The 19,785-nt window shown below is 41.1% G+C and overlaps 1 protein-coding gene across 1 annotated transcript; it reads left to right on the top strand.

The window, feature by feature from the left end:
- Positions 1-577: 577 nt before the first annotated feature.
- Positions 578-17,414, top strand: LRIT3 (leucine rich repeat, Ig-like and transmembrane domains 3). Its single transcript, XM_089527073.1, has 4 exons — positions 578-731; positions 8,325-8,800; positions 11,967-12,272; positions 15,765-17,414. Exons 1-4 carry the CDS (start codon positions 616-618, stop codon positions 16,841-16,843), a joined length of 1,977 nt encoding a protein of 658 aa, XP_089383199.1. The 5' UTR covers positions 578-615; the 3' UTR covers positions 16,844-17,414.
- The last annotated feature ends 2,371 nt before the right edge of the window (positions 17,415-19,785 follow it).

Below are 19,785 nucleotides of genomic sequence, written 5' to 3'. Positions count from 1 at the left end.
GCTCTCTGTTGATTATTGGTACCATCTGCTGCTAATTATAACAATATTTAATTAAAGACCAGTCTGTTTAAGTTTTGTGTGTTTATTTCTGAATCTGTAAGGTAGTTTTATCCAACTGTTATCTGAGGTTTTTAAAATATTGACTTTTTGAGTAAGGCAGAAAAACATTCTTTGATCCAAGCTATTGTACTGCTAATACTGATTTTTTGCTGCATAAAATGTGTCCTTTGCAATGCTCAAGCTGTAAAAGAGTTTTTTTTATTATTAAATGCTAAAGTGTTTTACTCACATTGTCTAGTTTTAACTGGAAAATGCACTTGGTGGTAGGTATTTATTTTCTTTTAGTATTTAATTTTCTGTTCAAGCAGTTGTGCTTCAGGATGGATGCATTTTAAAGGTAATGCATTCTTCCTTTGACACAATAAAGAACAAATAGTTTCAACTGATCCTTTGCAGAATACATTTGAAGGTTAAGTAACTGGAGATCTCAGCTAATCCAGGGTAATCTGCTCTTACTAAATGGATGCCTACATTCACAACCATACCACACAGAGTGAGTGCCTGGGAATAAAAGGTCTTAGATTTTGGATATATCAGTTGTCTTGCAAGGAAGTCATGTATCTCATTGCTGCCATATGCATCGTGATGTGTTTTTTTGAAGAAGTGGAGAGTTTTTGCCCTTCTCAATGCACTTGCATTTATCATGGCAGGAGTGACGGCACTGGAACAAGGTAGGTTTATATTTTCTTTCAGAAATCACAATCGCACAGAAAAGCAGCTAATAGGGTTTAAAATAATCTCCAGTGGCAACATTTTTTTGGGGGGGGGGGGGTTGACGGTATTTTGCATAGGTAGCAATTCTTGTAGTGCATTACAATATAAGAGGAAAAGTTTGAAAATTTTGCAACACTCGTATAGTGAAGTACATGAACAGACAGGATAGGTGGCCATAAAATCTGGTCTAATTGGATTGTGTGCAGCAATTAGTAGATTGAAGCTAGAGACTTCCTTGCAGACATATTCAAGGGATTTTCATACAATTCAGCCCAGGTGCCTGGAAGGGAAACCGCCAACAAATGCTGTTAGGCTCTATTTCAGAGGAAGGAACCACCTCCGAAGATTCATTGCATGAGAAAACCCGATAAAATTCATGGGATTGCCATAAATCAACAGGCAACTTGAACGTGCGCACGCACACACACATTTTGGAAAGAGCTTTTGAAAGGCATTTAATAAGGTGTTGCCAGTGCCACATATTTACATTAAATCATTCAGCAGGGAAGTATAATAAGACATCAAGAAAAGACAGTGTGGATTGCTTGTAACTAGAGTTCCAGTCAGTCAGCTCACCATGTGTTTTAATAGGATACTCTAAATCAGTTTCTTTCACCTGTTCTCTAAGCAACCCCACTCCTGCAACAGTGCATCACCAGTCTGTGTTCAGTGAGCATGCTTAGTTCTTACTGGGCTGTTTTGAGGTAGTAGTTGGCTTGATCCCATCAGCTTCGCTCTTCAAATCTAATTTCTTCCTCTGGAGGAAAAAAATTACGATTCCCTTTGGATTGCAGATACATGTACATGTGCTTGTGAGCTGCCATTTTGGCTCCCTATGGGCTGGTGTCCCAGAGAGTTAGGTTCCCTCTATTCAGAATTCTGTATGAGCCATCAGTCCTGTTCCTTTCCAAGCAATTATCTGACTGAAAAACCAAGTCTAGATAAAAGGGGCCTTTTCACACATCGCATATAGCATTATGATTCCATTATTATTATTATTAACCTTTATTTATAAAGCGCTGTAAATTTACACAGCGCTGTACATACAATCTTTTTAATTAGACGGTTCCACTTTAAATGGCATGGTTCCACTCCATGGAATACTGTGTTTTGCAGTTGAAAAGTGAAGTATGTTGTGTTCAAGTTGCATATCAACTTATGGTGACCCCAAGAATTCCATAGGTTTACTTAGGCAATTAGTATTCAGAGGTGGCTTCTCATTGCCTTCCTATTATTACAGTCTACAGCAATTCCCATTCCCCTTTCAAGTACTAAGGAGACCTCAGCCTGCTTAGCTTCCAAGATCAAACTTGATCTGGTGCCAGAGAACTCTATTGAGTACCTAAAGTGCAAATCCTGAGACTTCACAGGATGCAAATATGACAGTAGAAACATTGTATAACTGTATAATCACTGTATAACTGTGTAGTGTGAAAGGGTCTGAGTCGAGAGGAGAATATCTGAGCCTTTTGGTTTTGTCTGGATCAGGCAACTGAGGTCTATGGATGCAGTATGTTTTGTGCCTCCATAGTCCATGTAAATATGGCAGGTCTAATCATTAGAGCTCTACCAAGGCCTAACATTTTTTGTCTCTTTGTTTGTTTTTTACCTTTTCCATGAACTCTGATGGGGCTAGATTGGTTGTCCAATTTCTCCATTTGTATAAAGTCAAGAGGAAGATCTGTTATGCATTCTGACCTATTATAGCATGCTTATTGTGTTACTAAAAAAAAAATTGGGCCTATTTTAGGCTGTGAGGGTAATTGATACATTTGTTCAGCACATTTTTACTATTTAATGGATATTATATTGGGGAAGGAACTGGCAAAACCACCTCTCAGTATTCCTTGCTTAAGAAAACCCTGTGAAATTCATGGGGTCGCTATGCTGACAGGCATCTTGAAGGTATATGTACACATAAAAACACATGCACAACGAAGGCCAGAAGAAGGAGGTATAGAGTGCGGATAGTTACCAGAGAGATGGGAGAGAATGCGGGGAAAAGGCTCAATCTGCCCTATTAAATAGCCAGAAGATGATTTAAGAATATCTGTCCCTACTCCCCAGGAAGAGGAAATGACTTGAACATGAAAAAAATACTACCTTTTAAGACTTTATCCCATTTATTATGCTGTTATACAGTCTACTTCACCTTAAATAATTGTTTCAGGTTTTTAATTCAATAAACTTTGTCCCTGTTCTTCAGAAATATGGCATTGTTTTCCAGATTGTATCAACACCTTCCTCCCCACATTATTGTCAAGACTCATAGCTGAGAATAAGCATCATTGAACTCAGTGAGACTTGTTTTTGAGAAGACATGGTTAGGATTGTTCTGTAGATCTCTGTCTTTTTTCTATCTGCAGTGGCTGGGAGAAGGAAATGAAATGCTAATTCAACTCAGTTTGATACAAATGTTTTAAAAATATTTCCCTTGGAAAATAAAGCTTAAGGCATTTCAGATATTTTGATACTAAATATCTTGGAGAGAGTCACTTTCTTTGTCATAGAGTTTTGAGTATCTCTGATGCTCACAGAGACCTATTGATAAGGCTTCAGTTCTCCCCATTAGGTCTGAAATGATCCTATTATGATCTTGTAGAGATAACATGGGCGGGTTACAGACCGCCACTTTGCGGCGGTCTGCTGCCGCCGCCACTTGCTCCATGCGGGAGCTGCAGCAGCCACACTGCGCGGCTCCTGCACGGACCGAAAAAGAAGCTCCAAAATGGAGCTTCTTTAAGCGGCGCCTCTATGACATCGCGAGGCACCAGGGGCGCACTCACGACATCATAGATGCCGCGACACGTGCGGACGCACAGCGTCCGATACATAAATATGGCGGCGGCCGTGTGGAACGGCCGCCGCCATATTGTACGTACAGAATACATACTAGGGGTAGGGGGGTGCGGAAGCACCGCCCCTTCCTAACCCTAGTACGTATTCATTACGTACTAAATGGCGGTGTGTAACCTGCCATAGAAAGGGCCAATGTGGTATAGCAGTTTGAGCATTAGACTAAGACTCTGGAAACCAGGGTTTGAATCTTAGCTGTATCATGTAAACCAACTGAGTGACCTTGAGCAAGTCACACTCTCTTATCCTCAGAGGATGGCCATGGCAAACCCCCACTGAAGAAACTTGCCAAGAAAACCCCATGATAGGTTCACCTGAGGTGTTGGAAATGACCATAACATTAATGAAACTGCTGTTGTTTGCCTTCAAGTCATTTCTGACTTATGGTGACCCTGTCACATGGTATTGCTGACAAGATTTGTTCAGAAGGGAGTTGCACCCAATGGGATTCTATGGTTGAGAAGGGATTTGAACCCTGGTCTCCCAGAGTCCTAGTCCAACACTCAAACTGCTACAGCACACTGGCTCTCCATGACGGTGATCTGTCTGCAACATCTGTCTCCCCATTGATTGCCTGGATTAATTCAACTGGCTGGCTAGATGGGTATCCCCTCCCTCCATGCGCATCATCCTAAATGTGCACTGAGTGGAAGAGGATGACTATCCCAGTTAGAAGGAGTGTATTGTTCTTCAGTCAAAGTTATAGATAGCTTTGCTTTTCTACTGGAATCTCCAAAGTAGCTCAAGGTCCATGCAATTTAGTCTTTGTATATTTATTAGTATCTTTGTTATTGTGTGTCTTCAAATTGTTTCTGACTTACAGTGACCTTAAAGTGAACTTATCACAGGGTTTTCCTGGCAGTATTTGTTCAGAAGATGTTTTCTTTTGCCTTCTTCTGAGCCTTACAGTGTGATTCACCTAGTGGGTTTCCATGGCCAAGTGGGGATTTGAACCCTGTTCTCCAGAGTCCCAGTCTAATGCGCAGACCACTACACCATGTTGGCTCAGTCATTCTAACCTTAAAGACAGATAACTTTGATCTCCAACATCTGAAAGGGTGTTGGAAGATTAATGAGCAGTTGTTGCTCAAAATGCAATTCATTTCACAGACATTACAGGCCCAGAGTAAGCTCATGTACATCAATAAACATGGAGAAATAAATCATTAAAAGGAACAATGCTCATTTCCACAAAACCTGTATATTACAATCTATATGCATACATGTGATTTTAGAAATCCTGACTATAATTTAAATTGAAACACAATCCATCATCATCATCATCATCATCATCATCATCATCATCATCATCATCATCTCAAGGTGAAAAGGGCCCAATTAGTATTCCTAGCAAGCTCATCTCCTCTCTTCTCCAATTGTCTCTCCAAACTCAACCGATAAGTACAGCCCCTTCCTTAGGACTTGCTTCTGGTAGATTGTAGACTTGATGGCCCCGGAGGTCTCTTGAGACCCTATAATTCAATGGTAGGCCTGCTTGACACAAAAAAGGAGATGCTTAACCTATGCTGGGACAATACTACCTCAGACTGTATTGCTCTTTTAAACTTTAAGCGACCTTTTGGGAGGAAGGAAGGGGGATCATCATCATCATCATCATCATCATCATCATCATCATCATCAGATGTAAAGGGCCCAGTTCCTATTCCTAGCAAGCCCAGCTCCTCTCCTCTCTAATTCTCTCTCAAAACTCAACTGATAAATACAACTCCATTCAGTTGTGTTAAATGGTAGACTTGGTGGCCCTTGAGGTCTATGGTAGGCCTGCTTCACACAAAACAAGAGATGCCTAACCTATGCTGGGACAATACTATTTCAAACTCCTGGTGAAACAGATCATATCGTTAAACTGTGCTGTATTGGTGTGTGGACAAGCAAGGAATTCCTATATGTAGGAAAGAAGCATGCTATGCAGAAGGTTAGGACTTAATATCTTGTGAGGTTCTTTTTTTATCTAGTAAAGCTCTCAAGCATCCACCAACTGACCCAGTTTGGCAGGCACAGTCCCAGTTAATCCTTTGTCCTCCAACTTCAGACACTTTTAAAATGTTTCTTTTTCCTCCTCCCACTTCCCCCCTTGTCCTCAGCTTACCTCAGTTGCTGCACACTCATTTCAAAGTGCAAAGGTAGTTGCATGTGGATAACACAGCTAAGAGAGTGTACATACTCAAGGTCACCCAGTGGGTTTCTATAGCCGAGTGGGGATTCGAACCCTGGTCTCCAGGGTCTAGGCCAGTGCTCACACCAATGTGCCACACTGTCTCTCTTGACCTATAGTTACTTCAGTATAATTGCAATCCAGTTCATTGTGTGGAAGAATGTTTTATTCCTCTGGTATTTTTTGCTCATTCAACCTCTAAGATGAAAAGCAGACTTTTAGAATGCAAATCCACAGTTCCTACACATATATAGCAAGGGAATATGTAAAGAGTAATAAATACTTAACTTTTAAAGTGTATTTTATTCCTTAACTTCGGAGGCAGGGGAAAGACATGGGGGCTGATACACAGGAGTTTGTTTTTATTCTGTACAATAAATTGGATCCAAGTCTTTCTTTCTGTTTCTTTAGGTGCATTACTGGCACAAAGTAATTCCTCATGATTAAGGTTTCATTGAGAGGACTGACAAACAGATGTTACTGTCTTTGGGCAAGAGGCTGGATTATCTTGCTCTTGATCCTTTCAAGCTCCCTGTGCCTGTGAAAACAGACGCCTTATTTTAAAACAATACAATGAGGGGGGGTGCCCATCTGTAAGACAGAAGTGTATTTTTCCTGTCTTTTCCACTGTAACTGCAACCTTAGTTTTATAATTATGGATGTACATTTTTCCATCTTAAAATACCACCTTTTCCCCTTTTGATAACCAGAGTTTTTCATAGTAGTCTCAGACGTTCTCCTAAAGTATGTCCAGGTATATCTTTACATCTGCTTTAGTGCTGAGGCCAGGATCCTCTCAGGCTCTGAAGTTTCCGTGCCAAAACTTGAGATCATAGAATCATAGAGTTGGAAGAGACCACAATGACCATCTAGTCCAACCCTCTGTGATGCAGGAATACACTATCAAAGCACCCTCAACAGATGGCCATCAGCCTTTGTTTAAAAACCTGCAAAAGGGAGAATCTGTGGCAGCAAATTTCCCTAGGGACAGCCCCTGTAAAGTCATTAAGCATTATGCATTAAGTACTAACCACAGTAGCTACCAGCTTGTCATTCAAATGTTTTCCTGTTTAAAATGAGGATATTATTCCTTCTCATTAATTCATATTTAAGATAATCTACTTAATCTAACCAGAAGATGGATACAAAGCAGAGCAGAGGGAGATCCCTGGCACTGCAATGGCAGGAAAGGAAGGATGAAACTAACAAAGTAAAGCAAATCCATATAGATCCCCTGAAGAGTCTTTGCAAATTGCCAGAACTATCAATAAATCCTTCAAATTGTGGCATACTTTTGCTGAACTAGATGAACTGGATATCTGAACATACCCTTTTCTTCTTGCCTGATGCTTAGCCATCCAAAATGGGTAAATCTGCACCTTCATCTCTCCCCAGGAGGCGACCCACCAAAATTGAAGACTCAGGAGTAGGTGCTGAGACCAGGCAACCCTGTAGTTACCTTATCTCCTGAGGATACTTCATCTCAGATTGTACTCTTGGTAATCCTGAACTGGTACGATACCATAGAAGAGGCAAAGAGCATAAGAAAACCTGTGCTGGCTCATGCCCAAGGCCTGTCTCCACAATTGTCAACCGATACTTATGGAGCTGTCCTCAAGCAAGTCACAAGTGCAACAGTACTCACCTACTTGTGTTCCTCAGCAAAGCTGAAGGGAGGCACAGTGCCTCCAATACTGTAGAAGATATATAGCCATCAGGACCAGTAGCCACTGATGGTTTATCCTCCATGAATTTGTCTAATCCCCATTTAATGCTCTCCAAGTTGGCAGCCATTACTACAGCTTGTGGTAGCAAATTCTATCATTTTAACTATGTGCTGTGTGAATTATACTGTATTTCTTTTTATCTAGGTTATACACAGTCACTGTCATACTTAAGAACATTCATTATTGTTGTTGTTGTGCTTTCAAGTCGCTTCCCATTTATGGTGACCCTAAGGCGATCCTAACAGGTTTTCTTGGAAAGTTTCTTCAGGGTGGTTTGCCTTTGCCATTCTCTGAGGTTGAGAGAGTGTGACTTTCCCAAGTTCACCCAGTGGGGTTCCATGGCCAATTGTGGATTTCAACGCTGGCCTCCAGAGTCATAGTCCAAAACACTACATCACATTGGCTGTTCAGTGGGTCCAATCATCCACGGTTTGAAAATATTTAAAAAATATATAAATTCCAAAAAACAAACTTTGATGATGCCATTTTATATAAGGGACACCATTTTACTATGCCACTGTATTTAATGGGGCTTAAGTATCCCCAGATTTTGATATCCATGAGGGTTTCCTGGAATCAAACCCCAGGGAACACCAAGAGCCCATTGTACAGGATTTTGCTGATCAAATGCAGTGTGTAGGCCAAAATACTGCTTTCCTAGGCAACCTGACTCTTTTGAGATTCACAATTTTGAAACTAGTAAAATTGGTCAATATTTTGGTATATATTATATCCCCTTCCCCCCCAAAAAAACTCTTTATCATCAGGTACTTCTTTTTCCTTGTGGTTAGGTCTGTGCTGTGTAATGATCCTGACATGTTTGAGATCCCTGTAAATGTTCCAGTGGACACTGTCAAACTTCGGATAGAAAAGACTGTCATACGGAAGATTCCAACAGAAGCCTTTTACTACTTGGTGGATCTGAAATATCTGTGGCTGACCTACAACTCTCTAGCAACCATTGATGCCAGCAGCTTTTATAATTTAAAGCAGCTACATGAGTTGCGTCTGGATGGGAATTTGCTTTCGAATTTCCCCTGGGAATCTTTGTCTGAGATGCCAAACCTTCGAACTCTTGATTTGCACAACAACAAAGTGACCAGTATTCCAGCTGAAGCTGGCAAATACTTGAGGAATCTCACTTACCTGGATGTTTCTAGCAATAAGCTAACTTCCTTGCCATCAGACCTCATGGACATCTGGCTTCCTTTTTCAGAAACAGCACCAAACAGAAACATTGAATCTGTAACCCAGAGGGTTATATTAGGTAAGCCAGAAAACACTTAAAATTGCATTTGTTTTGTTTTGTTTTACTATGCTAGCAAGGCCACCCCTGGGCAATTGAAGGGTGCTTACATTTACATTTTTGCTGCACACACCCTTATTTTTAAACTTTCAAGTGCTTGGAAAAATGGCTGTTTTTGGACTACAGCCCCCATTACTCTATTGGAGAATTCTGGAACTTTTAGCCCCATGAAGTAGTTTTTTCACACTCTGGGGATTTAAAAACTACATAAGGGTGTGAGCAGCAGCATTTTAAAATGTGGTTAGGATGGTTTTAGCCAGCACTCCCCTGGGTGGATGGCAGTAACCATGCTAATCCAGTGATTCCTGTAGTTTGCCATGTTGATAGGTGGGAATCCTTGTGCCATCGATATGCTAATTTGATACATCTAAGCCCTGACAAGGACCCCTCTGTAGACGTGTCTTACACTCACATGGTACCATTAAGAAGCTTACTGGACCTGAGCTGGCACACGTTTCAGAGATGAATGTATTTACTTACTTAGTATTAGTTACATTTCTATCCCGCTTTCCCCCCAGTGAACTCAAGGCTGCATATGTGGCTTCTCTTCATTCCCATTTTATTCTTGCAACAATGCTGCAAGGTAGGTCAGGCTGAGAATAACTGAGTGGCTCAGGATGATCACCCAGAGACTTTTATGGCTCGTTGGGAACTAGAACTCAATCTCTCAAGCCCCAGTTCATGGTTCCAATCACTGCTCACAATGGGTATGTGTGAGGAAGAGAATCGACATAAAGCAATTGACTTTAGAATTTAAATACATGTATTTAAATAACCTATCCTCCAGATGTCTGGATCTGGCAGGAATGGTCCCCAATAAATCCTCTATTGCCCCATTTTGGGGGCTGTTTTTACAATGTCATAGTTTCTTTCTCCTCTGCCTCCCATATTCTCCTTTTGGCCTCAGCTTACTTCAGTTGCTATAAAATGTGTTCAGAAGACAAAAGTAGTTTGTGCTCAATTGCAGAGGGGAGAGGAAAAGAGGGGATAGAATCTTGGCCTTCCTAAAAATCCTAGGCAAAAGTTGATTGCTGCAGTCTATCTTAATAACGTGTGCCAACTTGACCACCTCTAATGTTGTTTGACCACGTCTCCCAGTTTTCATCTGTGAAATGTTAGATATGCAACAACAGCTTGCAGTGTGGTGCATGTCTATTCAGGGCTCCATCACACCACCCAGTAAGCTGCCAGCCACACCCTTTTCAGGATACTCAGTTCAATATCCTTTACCTGGTTTTCCATTCCTTCACCTGCAAAAGTCAATGTTATTTCCATGAATAAAGCTGAGTCCTCATGGTGCTGTCCTTCTTCACCCACCCTATCTCTTTAAGGTTTGTTATATATAGATGTAAACCTTGGTGTTCCCTCATGCATATTCATTCCTCTCCTGGTGCCCTTTTGGCAGAGAAGTGTTTGTGCTTCTTTGGCTGAGAAGGTTAAAGACCTTGAGAAACTACAAACCCCAGAATCCCACTGAAACTGGTGTCAAGCTGCATTATTTCTACAGTATAGATGCACCATGAGTGTGTGTCTTGTCCTTTTCACATATGGCCTAGTTAGTACAAATAAAATTTCGCTAGAGGGTGCTGTTTCTTAAGCATCAGATAACAACAAAACTTTTGAGAACTTTACCCAGATGCTCTACAAAACCTCTATATTGCCAATTTCTCCCAGGGCCTGATTTTTCTCTTATCCTGTCATCTCACAAGCCATTGCTGTTAATCTTGATTTACTATTAAGTTTCTTCTCAACAATAATTTGGTTTCACATGTTTGTTCTTAACTGGTCGTGCCCAATTGACTTGGCCTTATAGAGATTATATGAATGGGAGACCTCCAAGTCACCCTGTTATCAGAAGTCCTGCTCAGATCCTGCAGATTCAGGGCTGTAGCTTCCTTGATTGATTCTATCTACTTGTACATTTGATCACATAAAAAATACGCCTTTTGCAACAAATCCCTCCCCCCATGTTGTAACACATTTTGTTGTTGTGTGCCTTCAAGTTAGTCAGTCAGTCAGTCAACCTTTATTAGACATAGAAGTCATTTCCAACATATAGTGACCCAAAGGTGAATTTATAATTGGGCTTTCTTGGCAAGATTTGTTCAGAGGGGCTTTAGCTTTCACTTCCTCTGAGGCTGAGAAAGTGTGACTTGCCCAAGCTTATCCAGTGGGTTTCCATAGCTGAGCAGGGATTCAAACTCTGCTCCCCAGAGTCATGGTCCAGCACTCAAACTATTAAAGACATTGGTGCATTAAAGTAACTTTTCCAAGCTCTGTAGAAACCTGAAGTGATTTGCTTGCAGAGGACTTTTGAAATTAGGCTGAACTGATTTGCTGCCCCATCTTAAATCAAGTGTCATTATCATCATTGACACAGGCAGGAAAAGACATTGCATCAAGCTCTTAAAAAGTCATTTTATTTATTTACAGAATCAAAATGAAAACATGAAAAATTGGGAAAACTTTTTATATTCTCTGTTTTAATCATTCAAATGTCTTAATCATTCAAATGTCTCAATTAAACAGCAGTTTACAGAGCATAAATACCTAAAGGCACCAGGTCCCATCTGATCTTGGAAGCTATGCAGGGTCAGCCCTGGTTAGTACTTAGATGGGAGACTACCAATGAAGTCCAGGTGTTGGAGGCTATATTTCAGAGGAAGGAACTGGCAAGACCACTTGTGAGTATTTCTGAGAAAACCCTATGAAGTTCATGGGGTTGTCATAAGTCGATAGGCAACTTGAAGGCACATACACAAACATAATAAAAATCATAGATTGTAAAAGTTATTTTTCCATGCTGTCCTAAAAAGTTATGTATGTTACAAATGAGATATTTGTAGAAGTTTAAATCTAAATTCCTCACTGTTATCATAGTCATAAAATAAGAGCAGAAGGCAGTTGGCTGCTAGTAAATATAAATCACAAGCCTGTTGGGAAAAAGATTATAGCAATATAATTATTGCTTGGCAAAAATGCTAGATATTCTGCCAAAGCTCCTTCTGCATCTTGGAGATGACTGTGGATGCTGAAATATGTAAGGGCAAGCTATTCTGCTATCCTAATCTAATTGCAGAATTGCATTGTCGGCAAGACTATCAGTTTACTGTTTTCCTGTTTGAAGGTTTGCAGGACAACCCGTGGTACTGCGACTGTCGAATTTCAAAGCTTATTGAATTTTCCAAAATTGTGGACACCTCTGTTGTACTTCTGGACCCCTTCGTAGCTTGTACTGGGCCTGAGAGCCTGGCTGGGATCTTGTTTCAAAGAGCAGAGCTGGAACAGTGTTTGAAACCATCAGTAATGACTTCAGCCACAAAAATCACCTCGCCCCTGGGAAGCAATGTTCTCCTACGCTGTGATGCAACAGGCTACCCTACCCCACAACTCACCTGGATTAGGTCAGACAACCTCCCAGTGAACTATACAGGTATTTATTTATATTTATTTATTCTCAAGAGCTCATGTTTCATCTTAAGACACTACCCATCCTTTGTTAATCCCGGTCTAAGTCCAGCACTGTAACCAGTAGACCATGTTGATTTTTCTGTTTTGTGACAGGCAATATCTCAATTTTGTCATTGCTGAATGCAAACTGAGGGAGTGTAGTTTATGGATGAATTCCAATTCTGCTGTTTCTCTTTCCAATCTACCTTTCTACAAAGGTACCTTTCTACAAAGGTAGATTGGAAAGAGAAACAGCACAACTGAAATTCATGCATAAACTACCATCCCTCAGCAATGGATTGAACAGGGATAATGGCTTTCTGGCTCACTACACACATTTCAACGCTATCTGACCCCATCCTTGGGGGGCGGGGTGTCCTACACTCATCTATTCTCCCCACCTACAGGCTAGTTTCCAAAGCCAAACTGGTCTTGTCTTTTCATTTCAATACACATTAGCAAGTTCCCAAAGTCTTTGTCCACTAACAACCATTGTTAAAACTGGACTTACTATTTCATTTCCATATACAAAGGATTTTGAATTTGAATTGACATTCTCACATACCAATGGCATATATATGTCTGTTGCTAGTTTCCACTCCCCTTAATTAATCTGAGGAAATAGACTGAAGTCCATAAAAGCTCATGCTGATAACTTCTTACTTTCAGTTAGTTATCAAAGGTTCTACAAGATCTCTTTATATACTATTGGCATTGTTGTATGCCTTCCCAACATATGACAACCCTAAGGTGACTTTATCACAGGGTTTCCTTGACAAGATTTGTTCAGAGGAGGTTTGCCATTGCCATTCTTTGAGGCTGAGAAAGTGTGACTTGCCCAAGATCACAGAGTGGGTTTCACATCCAAGTTGGGATACAAAGCCTGTTCTACAGAGTCATAGTCCAGTGCTCAAACCACTGCACCACAAATACAAAGAACAATTTATTGGATCATTAGTGGATTAAGATCCTGTTTGCACAGACCACGATATTCTGGGGGGATTTTGGAATATCCTGGGCCTGCAACTGTCCTTCCTGCCATTTTCTACCCCTTCATTACTGCACTGGGGCAGCTGTCTGCATGGGTGTTCTGCTGAACTTCCTGGCAAGTCCACCACTGCAAAGGGTCACTTGCATTTGAGGTCAGTATGAGGTGCCCAGTGATGATCATATGGCTGGACACCTTGTTCTGACCTCACAGTGAGCAACTGGCAACAACAGTTGACATTCTGAGCAGCTCAGTGGGATGCCCATGCAGACAACTGCCCAGGCATGGGAATGGAGGACCCCAGATCTTCCTGAAAGATTCAGAGGCCCTGTACAGACAGGCCACTTCATACGTACTCCGTACGTACTAGGGTTGCCTGAGGGCATCTCTTTTAGACAGCCGCAACCCTAGTACATAAGGAGTACGTACAAAATGACGGCTCCCTGTTCACACACGCACCACCATTTTGACATAATGGCCACATTGAGTCCAAATGGTGTGGCGCAGCCATTACATCATGGTGTCACTGTAGGGCCCTTTCAGCGGCGCCAGAAGGAGCTCCATTTGGGAGCTCCTTTGGCCGCGTGTATCGCTGGTGCGGCCTTTAAACGACCGCACCAGCGATACAAAGAGAAAGGGGCTGAGCAGCCCCTTTCTCCCTTTCCCCGCTGCTGTCGGGGTGTCCTTGGGGCATGAAGCACCAAGGACACCCCTTTCCAGGCCGTGGGGAAGTGGCATTTTGCCGCTTCCCCATGGCCTGGAAAAGTGGCGGATCGGGGCCTCTGGGACTGCCGCTGTGGCAGCTGAGGCCCCGATCCATCGGGGAAAGGGGCGGGTGCAGGCTGCCCCAAAGGGGCGGTCTGTATCCTGCCAGGGTAAGTGGTAAGATTTTAAAATTTGTTTTAAAGGTGTTATCCTACTGGTGCTGAACATTCTGTATGTCATCTGGATTATTTGCCTCAGAACTGGGGTTTGGGTTATGCTTCATCTGAACAAGACACCAAATGGTGGGGAGATGAGCCTTTTGACTCATGCAGACAAGGCCTAAGATTAGGATGGTAGAGGTATATTAGAGAATCTATTTTGAGCTACATTTTTATTTTGTAGACAGATTAAACATATAAAATGTATAGTTTGGTGAATTTTGTACTCAGCCCAAAAATGCATGTAAAAGGAAATGTGTGAAATTTACATGTATCCTGACTCTGAAGAAAATGAGATGGGATTAATGTATGGATTTAACACACACAAAATTATAATGTACTGGTAGTACACTGATCTCTCATTCCTAGGGCTAGAAAGATTCAGGCCCATATTCCAACTCATCCATAAGGATTTCTAGGTAACCTTGGGCCAATCACTGCCTCTTAGCCTAATCCAGTGATGGCAAACCTATGGCACGTGTGCCAGAGGTGGCACTCAGAGCCTTCTCTGTGGGCACATGTGCCGTCGCCCCAGCACAGAGTTTGCCATAGTTTGTTACTAGAAAGCCAGAGGGACATGGCACTTTGCAATAAATAAGTGGGTTTTGGGTTGCAGTTTAGGCACTCGGTCTCTAAAAGGTTCACCATCACTGGCCTAATCTATATCACATGCTGAAATGGAGGTGGACAGGAAAAGATGTAGGGAGGTACAATTCAGTCTTGAAAGAACTGCAAGATTCATGTTTCATAAATAAATAATTCAAAATTGATAATGTGGTAATGGAATAGATATAAAGACAGATTCTTTCTAGTTTGCTGACATATATTGAACTGCTTTTCTTTTCTTCTTTTGTAGTGTATCAATCTCTCCATATTCTTCTCCTGTTATTTATGTTTCTAGTACCAAGTTTTCTGTTAAAAAAGTAATGTTCTTCAATCTATCCTTACTGCTCATTTTCTTGGGGGTTTTTTTGGTCCAAAACACACTGCAGAAATAACCCACTTTGAGACAGCTTTAACTGCCCTGGCTCAATGCTAGTGAATTCTAGGAATGGTAGTCTTGTGAGACATTTAGCCTTCTCTTACAGACTGCTATCATGCCACAATAAACTACAGTTCCCAGGATCCTCTAGCACTGAGTCAGGGCAGTTAAAACAATCTCAGACGGGATTATTTCTGCAGTGTGTTTTGGGCCATAATTGCTCTTCTTGCTATTGTTCAGATACTTTGTTACTATTCTTAGTATTTAAATAAAAATATTAAAAATTAATTATTCTTAAATATTAAATATTAAGAATATTTAATATATCCATTTAATTTCTTCTGGGTAAGTTAATTACAGAAAAACTAAATTTTAAAAATACCTAAAAATGTACTTTGCTAACTGAGGTATAGTGTTCTTGTTATTGATTACTCTAAGCTATCAATTGGCTAAATGTTGGAGCCCTTTTAGAAAGACACATCTTGTTTGAACTGTTTGTTCAAATGCATGACAAATATGGTATGATGGCTGCTTCTTTGTGCTGAGATTACCATTCTTACATGCCTTTCATTCTATTTCCAGTGATTCAAGAAAGTCCAGGAGAAGGTGTAAGATGGTCCATCCTTAGCTTGACAGGCATTTCCTACAAGGATGCAGGTGACTACAGGTGTAAGGCCAAAAACCTGGCTGGAATGTCAGAAGCTTATGTTACTGTCACTGTTGTTGGGGTTGTCACCACAACAGTGTCTCCACAAAAATATGGGAAAAAGACTGGAGGAGACCAGCAAAACACTACGCAGGAAGATATTAAACAAGAATATTTCAATGTGACCACCTCTTCTTCTACAGCATTGCCCACAACCACCACTTTCCCTACAACATTGGCTACCACTGAAAGGTCTACCACTGAAAGGACCAGTGACAAAAAGCAACCCAAGACCATGCCTGATGGAAAGAAGACTTCTAAGGCAATTACCAATGGAAGCAAAAAGCAGCCAGGTGATGCTAATAAGAAAGATGGGGGTCCATCACTTAGTACACCAACGGTAGGAGAGCAAACCTTTGCAGTGAAAAACCTTCGTGTAATACCTGAAACGAAAGAAAGAGTAACCTTAATGTGGAAAACTGTCAACGCTACAAGCAATCCTGCTCTGACTGTGCTGTACTCAAAGTATGGGGAGAAAGACATGCTGCCTCTGAGCACAGATCCAACAAAAAATAAAGTCACAATAGATGGTTTGGAACCGGGTACCCAGTACATGGCCTGTGTCTGTCCCAAAGGGATTCCTCCTACAAAAGACCAATGCATCATTTTCTCTACTGATGGGATGTCGATAGAAGAGGATTCACAGATTTCCCTTTTGCTGGTGGCCAGTGGCATCGCCTGTGCAGTTGTTCTACCCCTCATCTTTTTTTTACTGTATAAAGTCTTAACACTTCACAGGAAACCCAAATCTACCAGGGAAGCTGACTTGGAGAAAGAGACATATGTCAAGTTTGAAACCCTTTCCCTTAAACCACGTTCGGTGGGGGCAGGTGGAGAGCTCTGGGCTCGAAGGAATACGGAGGAATCAGAAAGACTGCTTCTTTGTTCTAGGTCAAGTATGGATTCTCAGATGACCTTCAAGAGTGAAGGTTCAAGGTCAGAGTATTTTTGCTGACTATCGGTGTTCAGTGAATCAGCAGAAGACGACGAGTGGGAAGACTTTGAAAAGTGACTTCAGACTTGTGTCTGTTGGACTAGTGCCAGTTAAAAAACAACAACCCATGAGCATCAACACACAGAACATTTCTCTCAGACGTTTTCTGTGGAAGAACATGTGGAGGGAAAAAAGATGCCTCTTAAAAATCTAATGTTTTGTGACTTCTATTATTTTTGAAGCAATTCCGCCTCATTTATATTGTCTTTTTATTGATTTGCTCTTTGTTGTTTAAAGCATATTCCTTTTTCCTATTGATTGCTTTTTTGTTTTTATATATTTAGGAGGATAGATTTTAAACATCCATATTCATGTTTTGCTCACTTAAAATCAAAATGCTAGACAGCCACACCTGAACATTTGAGAGGAAAGGGAGGGCACACTCTGACATGGCACAATCCACTTAAATGAGTGTGGAATTATTGATTTAATATTGTTTTTGATTATGGCCAAGATGTTAGATAATACAAATGTGGATCAAATTGTGGAACATTATTAAACATTTTATAATGTATAGTTGTCATATGCAGTCAATGACTACTGAAGGTAAGGGGTTGTTGTTGTTGTTGTTGTTGTTGTGTTCCTTCAAGCCATTTTCAAGCCTAAGATGATCCTACCACAGAGTTTTCTGGGGCTGAGAGTGTGTGACTTGCTCAAGTTCATCCAGTGAGTTTCCCTGGCCCATTCTCATGAGGGAATCGAACCCTGGTTGTTATATTAGCCCAATTTATTCACAACCTAAGTTGCTTCTGGCCTGAATCAAAGAAAAGCAGAAAAGGCAATAGTCAAACATGTCTAGGGAGGGAGTTTCATAATCGAGATGCTAATACAGGGAAGCCCTTTCTCTGGTAGTTACCTGCCTTTACCTGGGGCCCATTCATACTACACCATCATCGTGTTAACTGCCATGGTTCCATTCTGTGGAACCCCATGTTTGTAGTTTGAGAAAAGACTGGAGTTCTTTGTCTGATAATTCTCAAAACCGCTTCCCAAACTACCAATCCCAAGATTTTATAAAATGGGACCGTGACAATTCAAGTGGAATAATACCACTAGAATTGTGTAGTGTGAATGGGTCCTTGGATAAGTACACCTCTAAGAATCTAAAAAACAACATTAGTTTAATTTATCTGCCTTAGGAACAAGATTAGCAAGAAAGAGTCATGGCTCCAGATCAGTTTGCTGTGGCACCCAAAAGATGAAAGCTTGCTTGTTTTGAGGAATGCTCTAAGTTACCCTCTTGAATTGGCATAGTTGATCAGAAAATATTAGCTGTAAGTGTGCTTTGACCTGATTAAATAATGCTATCAAGAGACATCATTCCAAAACCTTTGTTTTCTACTAAGACATGTTCTCTCATAATTTCATCCAATTTTTATTACTAATTAAAATTATAATTATTGTATTTCATAGAATCATAGAATTGGAAAAGATCACAAGGGCCATCCAGCCCAACTCCCCTGCCATGCAGGAACTCACCATCAAAGCATCCCTGACAGATGGTCATCCAGCCTCTGATTAAAGACCTCCAAAGAAGGAGACTCCACCACCCTCCGAGGAAGCGTGTTCCACTGTCAAACAGCTATTACAGTCAGGAAGTTCCTCCTAACATTGAGGTGGAATCTCTTTTCCTATAGCTTGCATCCATTGTTCTGTGTCCTATTCTCTGGAGCAGCAGAAAACAAGCTTACTCCATCCTCAATATGACATCCCTTAAAATATTTAAACAAGCCGATCATATCACTTCTTAACCTTCTCTTCTCCAGGCTAAACACCCCCAGCTCCCTAAGTCCCTCCTCATAGGGCATAGTTTTCAGACTCTTCACCATCTTGGTTGCCCTTCTCTGGACACACTCCAGCTTCTCAGCATTCTTTTTGAATTGTGGTGCCCAGAACTGGAGACAGTATTCCAGGTGAGACCTGACCAAAACAGAATAGAATGGCATTATTACTTCCCTTGATCTAGACACTATACCTCTAAAGATTTATATCCTACTTCTCCTGCACTCCAAACTGAGACTCAAAGTAACTCATAATGTAATAACAAAACCACTAAGACATACAAAAGAAAGCAATAAAATAGAATTAAACTATCTACAGTATTAAAATTCATATTTCAGTAAAAAAATTAAATTCAAGTTAAAAGCTCCTGAAAACATTTCAGTTAAAACAATACAGCATTACCTGGGCCAGTGATGGCCTTTTAGAGATTATCCAAACTAGGTGGCATTCCCATACCAGTTGTTACCTGGTGCCGGGGGGTGGGGACTTGCAGGGGCAGGGGCGTCCAAGGGAAAACCATGCAAGGAAAAAAAAGGAGTACCTGATGAAATAAAAGCTCAAAACAAAACAAAAAGTCATTCTTGTAAATACTAAATACATCCTCATCAGCCCTGCTCAAAATGGAGGATCTTTTGGAATCCCTCCTGGACAGGAGGTTGAAATGGAAGACAGGTCCTGAAAAGGAAGAGGACCTAGTGTGGTGACCCTGAGCCAAAATCACCCATATAGATATACATTGACCCCCCACTCCCTCCTGGAAATGGCCATGGGGGGTTGATCCTCCATCCCTTTCCAGGACGGATAGCTGCCTGTTGAATAAGGCAGCTCTCCCTCCTGGAAAGGCTCATGGGGATTTGGTTGAAGTATGCGCATGGCACTGAGACATAAACATGCCCACAGAGAGAGCTCAGAGTGCCAGTTCTGGAACACATGCCATGGGTTTGCCATGGCTGCCCTAGGCCATTAAAAACTTTATGTTTTAAAAACCCACTTAAGCTAATGTTACCTTTACAGAATTCTCTCTTTCTCCCAATTTTCTTTGCAGCTTTATGAACACAGGTTGATTTTTTTTTTTTTGGTGTATCTGCACTGCATTGTTATATCATTTTAAAACCACTGCC

Source organism: Sceloporus occidentalis, unplaced genomic scaffold (assembly GCF_023333645.1).
Source record: "Sceloporus occidentalis isolate IW3139 unplaced genomic scaffold, rSceOcc1.0.p SCAF_5, whole genome shotgun sequence".
NCBI classification, from domain to species: Eukaryota; Metazoa; Chordata; class Lepidosauria; order Squamata; family Phrynosomatidae; genus Sceloporus; species Sceloporus occidentalis.
Note: the sequence above shows the minus strand (reverse complement) of the source record. Positions and strands in the feature narration are given on the sequence as shown.

Coding starts and splice junctions, on each gene's coding strand:
- LRIT3 (XM_089527073.1), top strand. CDS start 616: ATGTATCTCATTGCTGCCATATGCATCGTGATGTGTTTTTTTGAAGAA. Junction 8,801..11,966: donor AACCCAGAGGGTTATATTAG/GTAAGCCAGAAA, acceptor TCCTGTTTGAAG/GTTTGCAGGACAACCCGTGG. Junction 12,273..15,764: donor CCTCCCAGTGAACTATACAG/GTATTTATTTAT, acceptor TTCTATTTCCAG/TGATTCAAGAAAGTCCAGGA.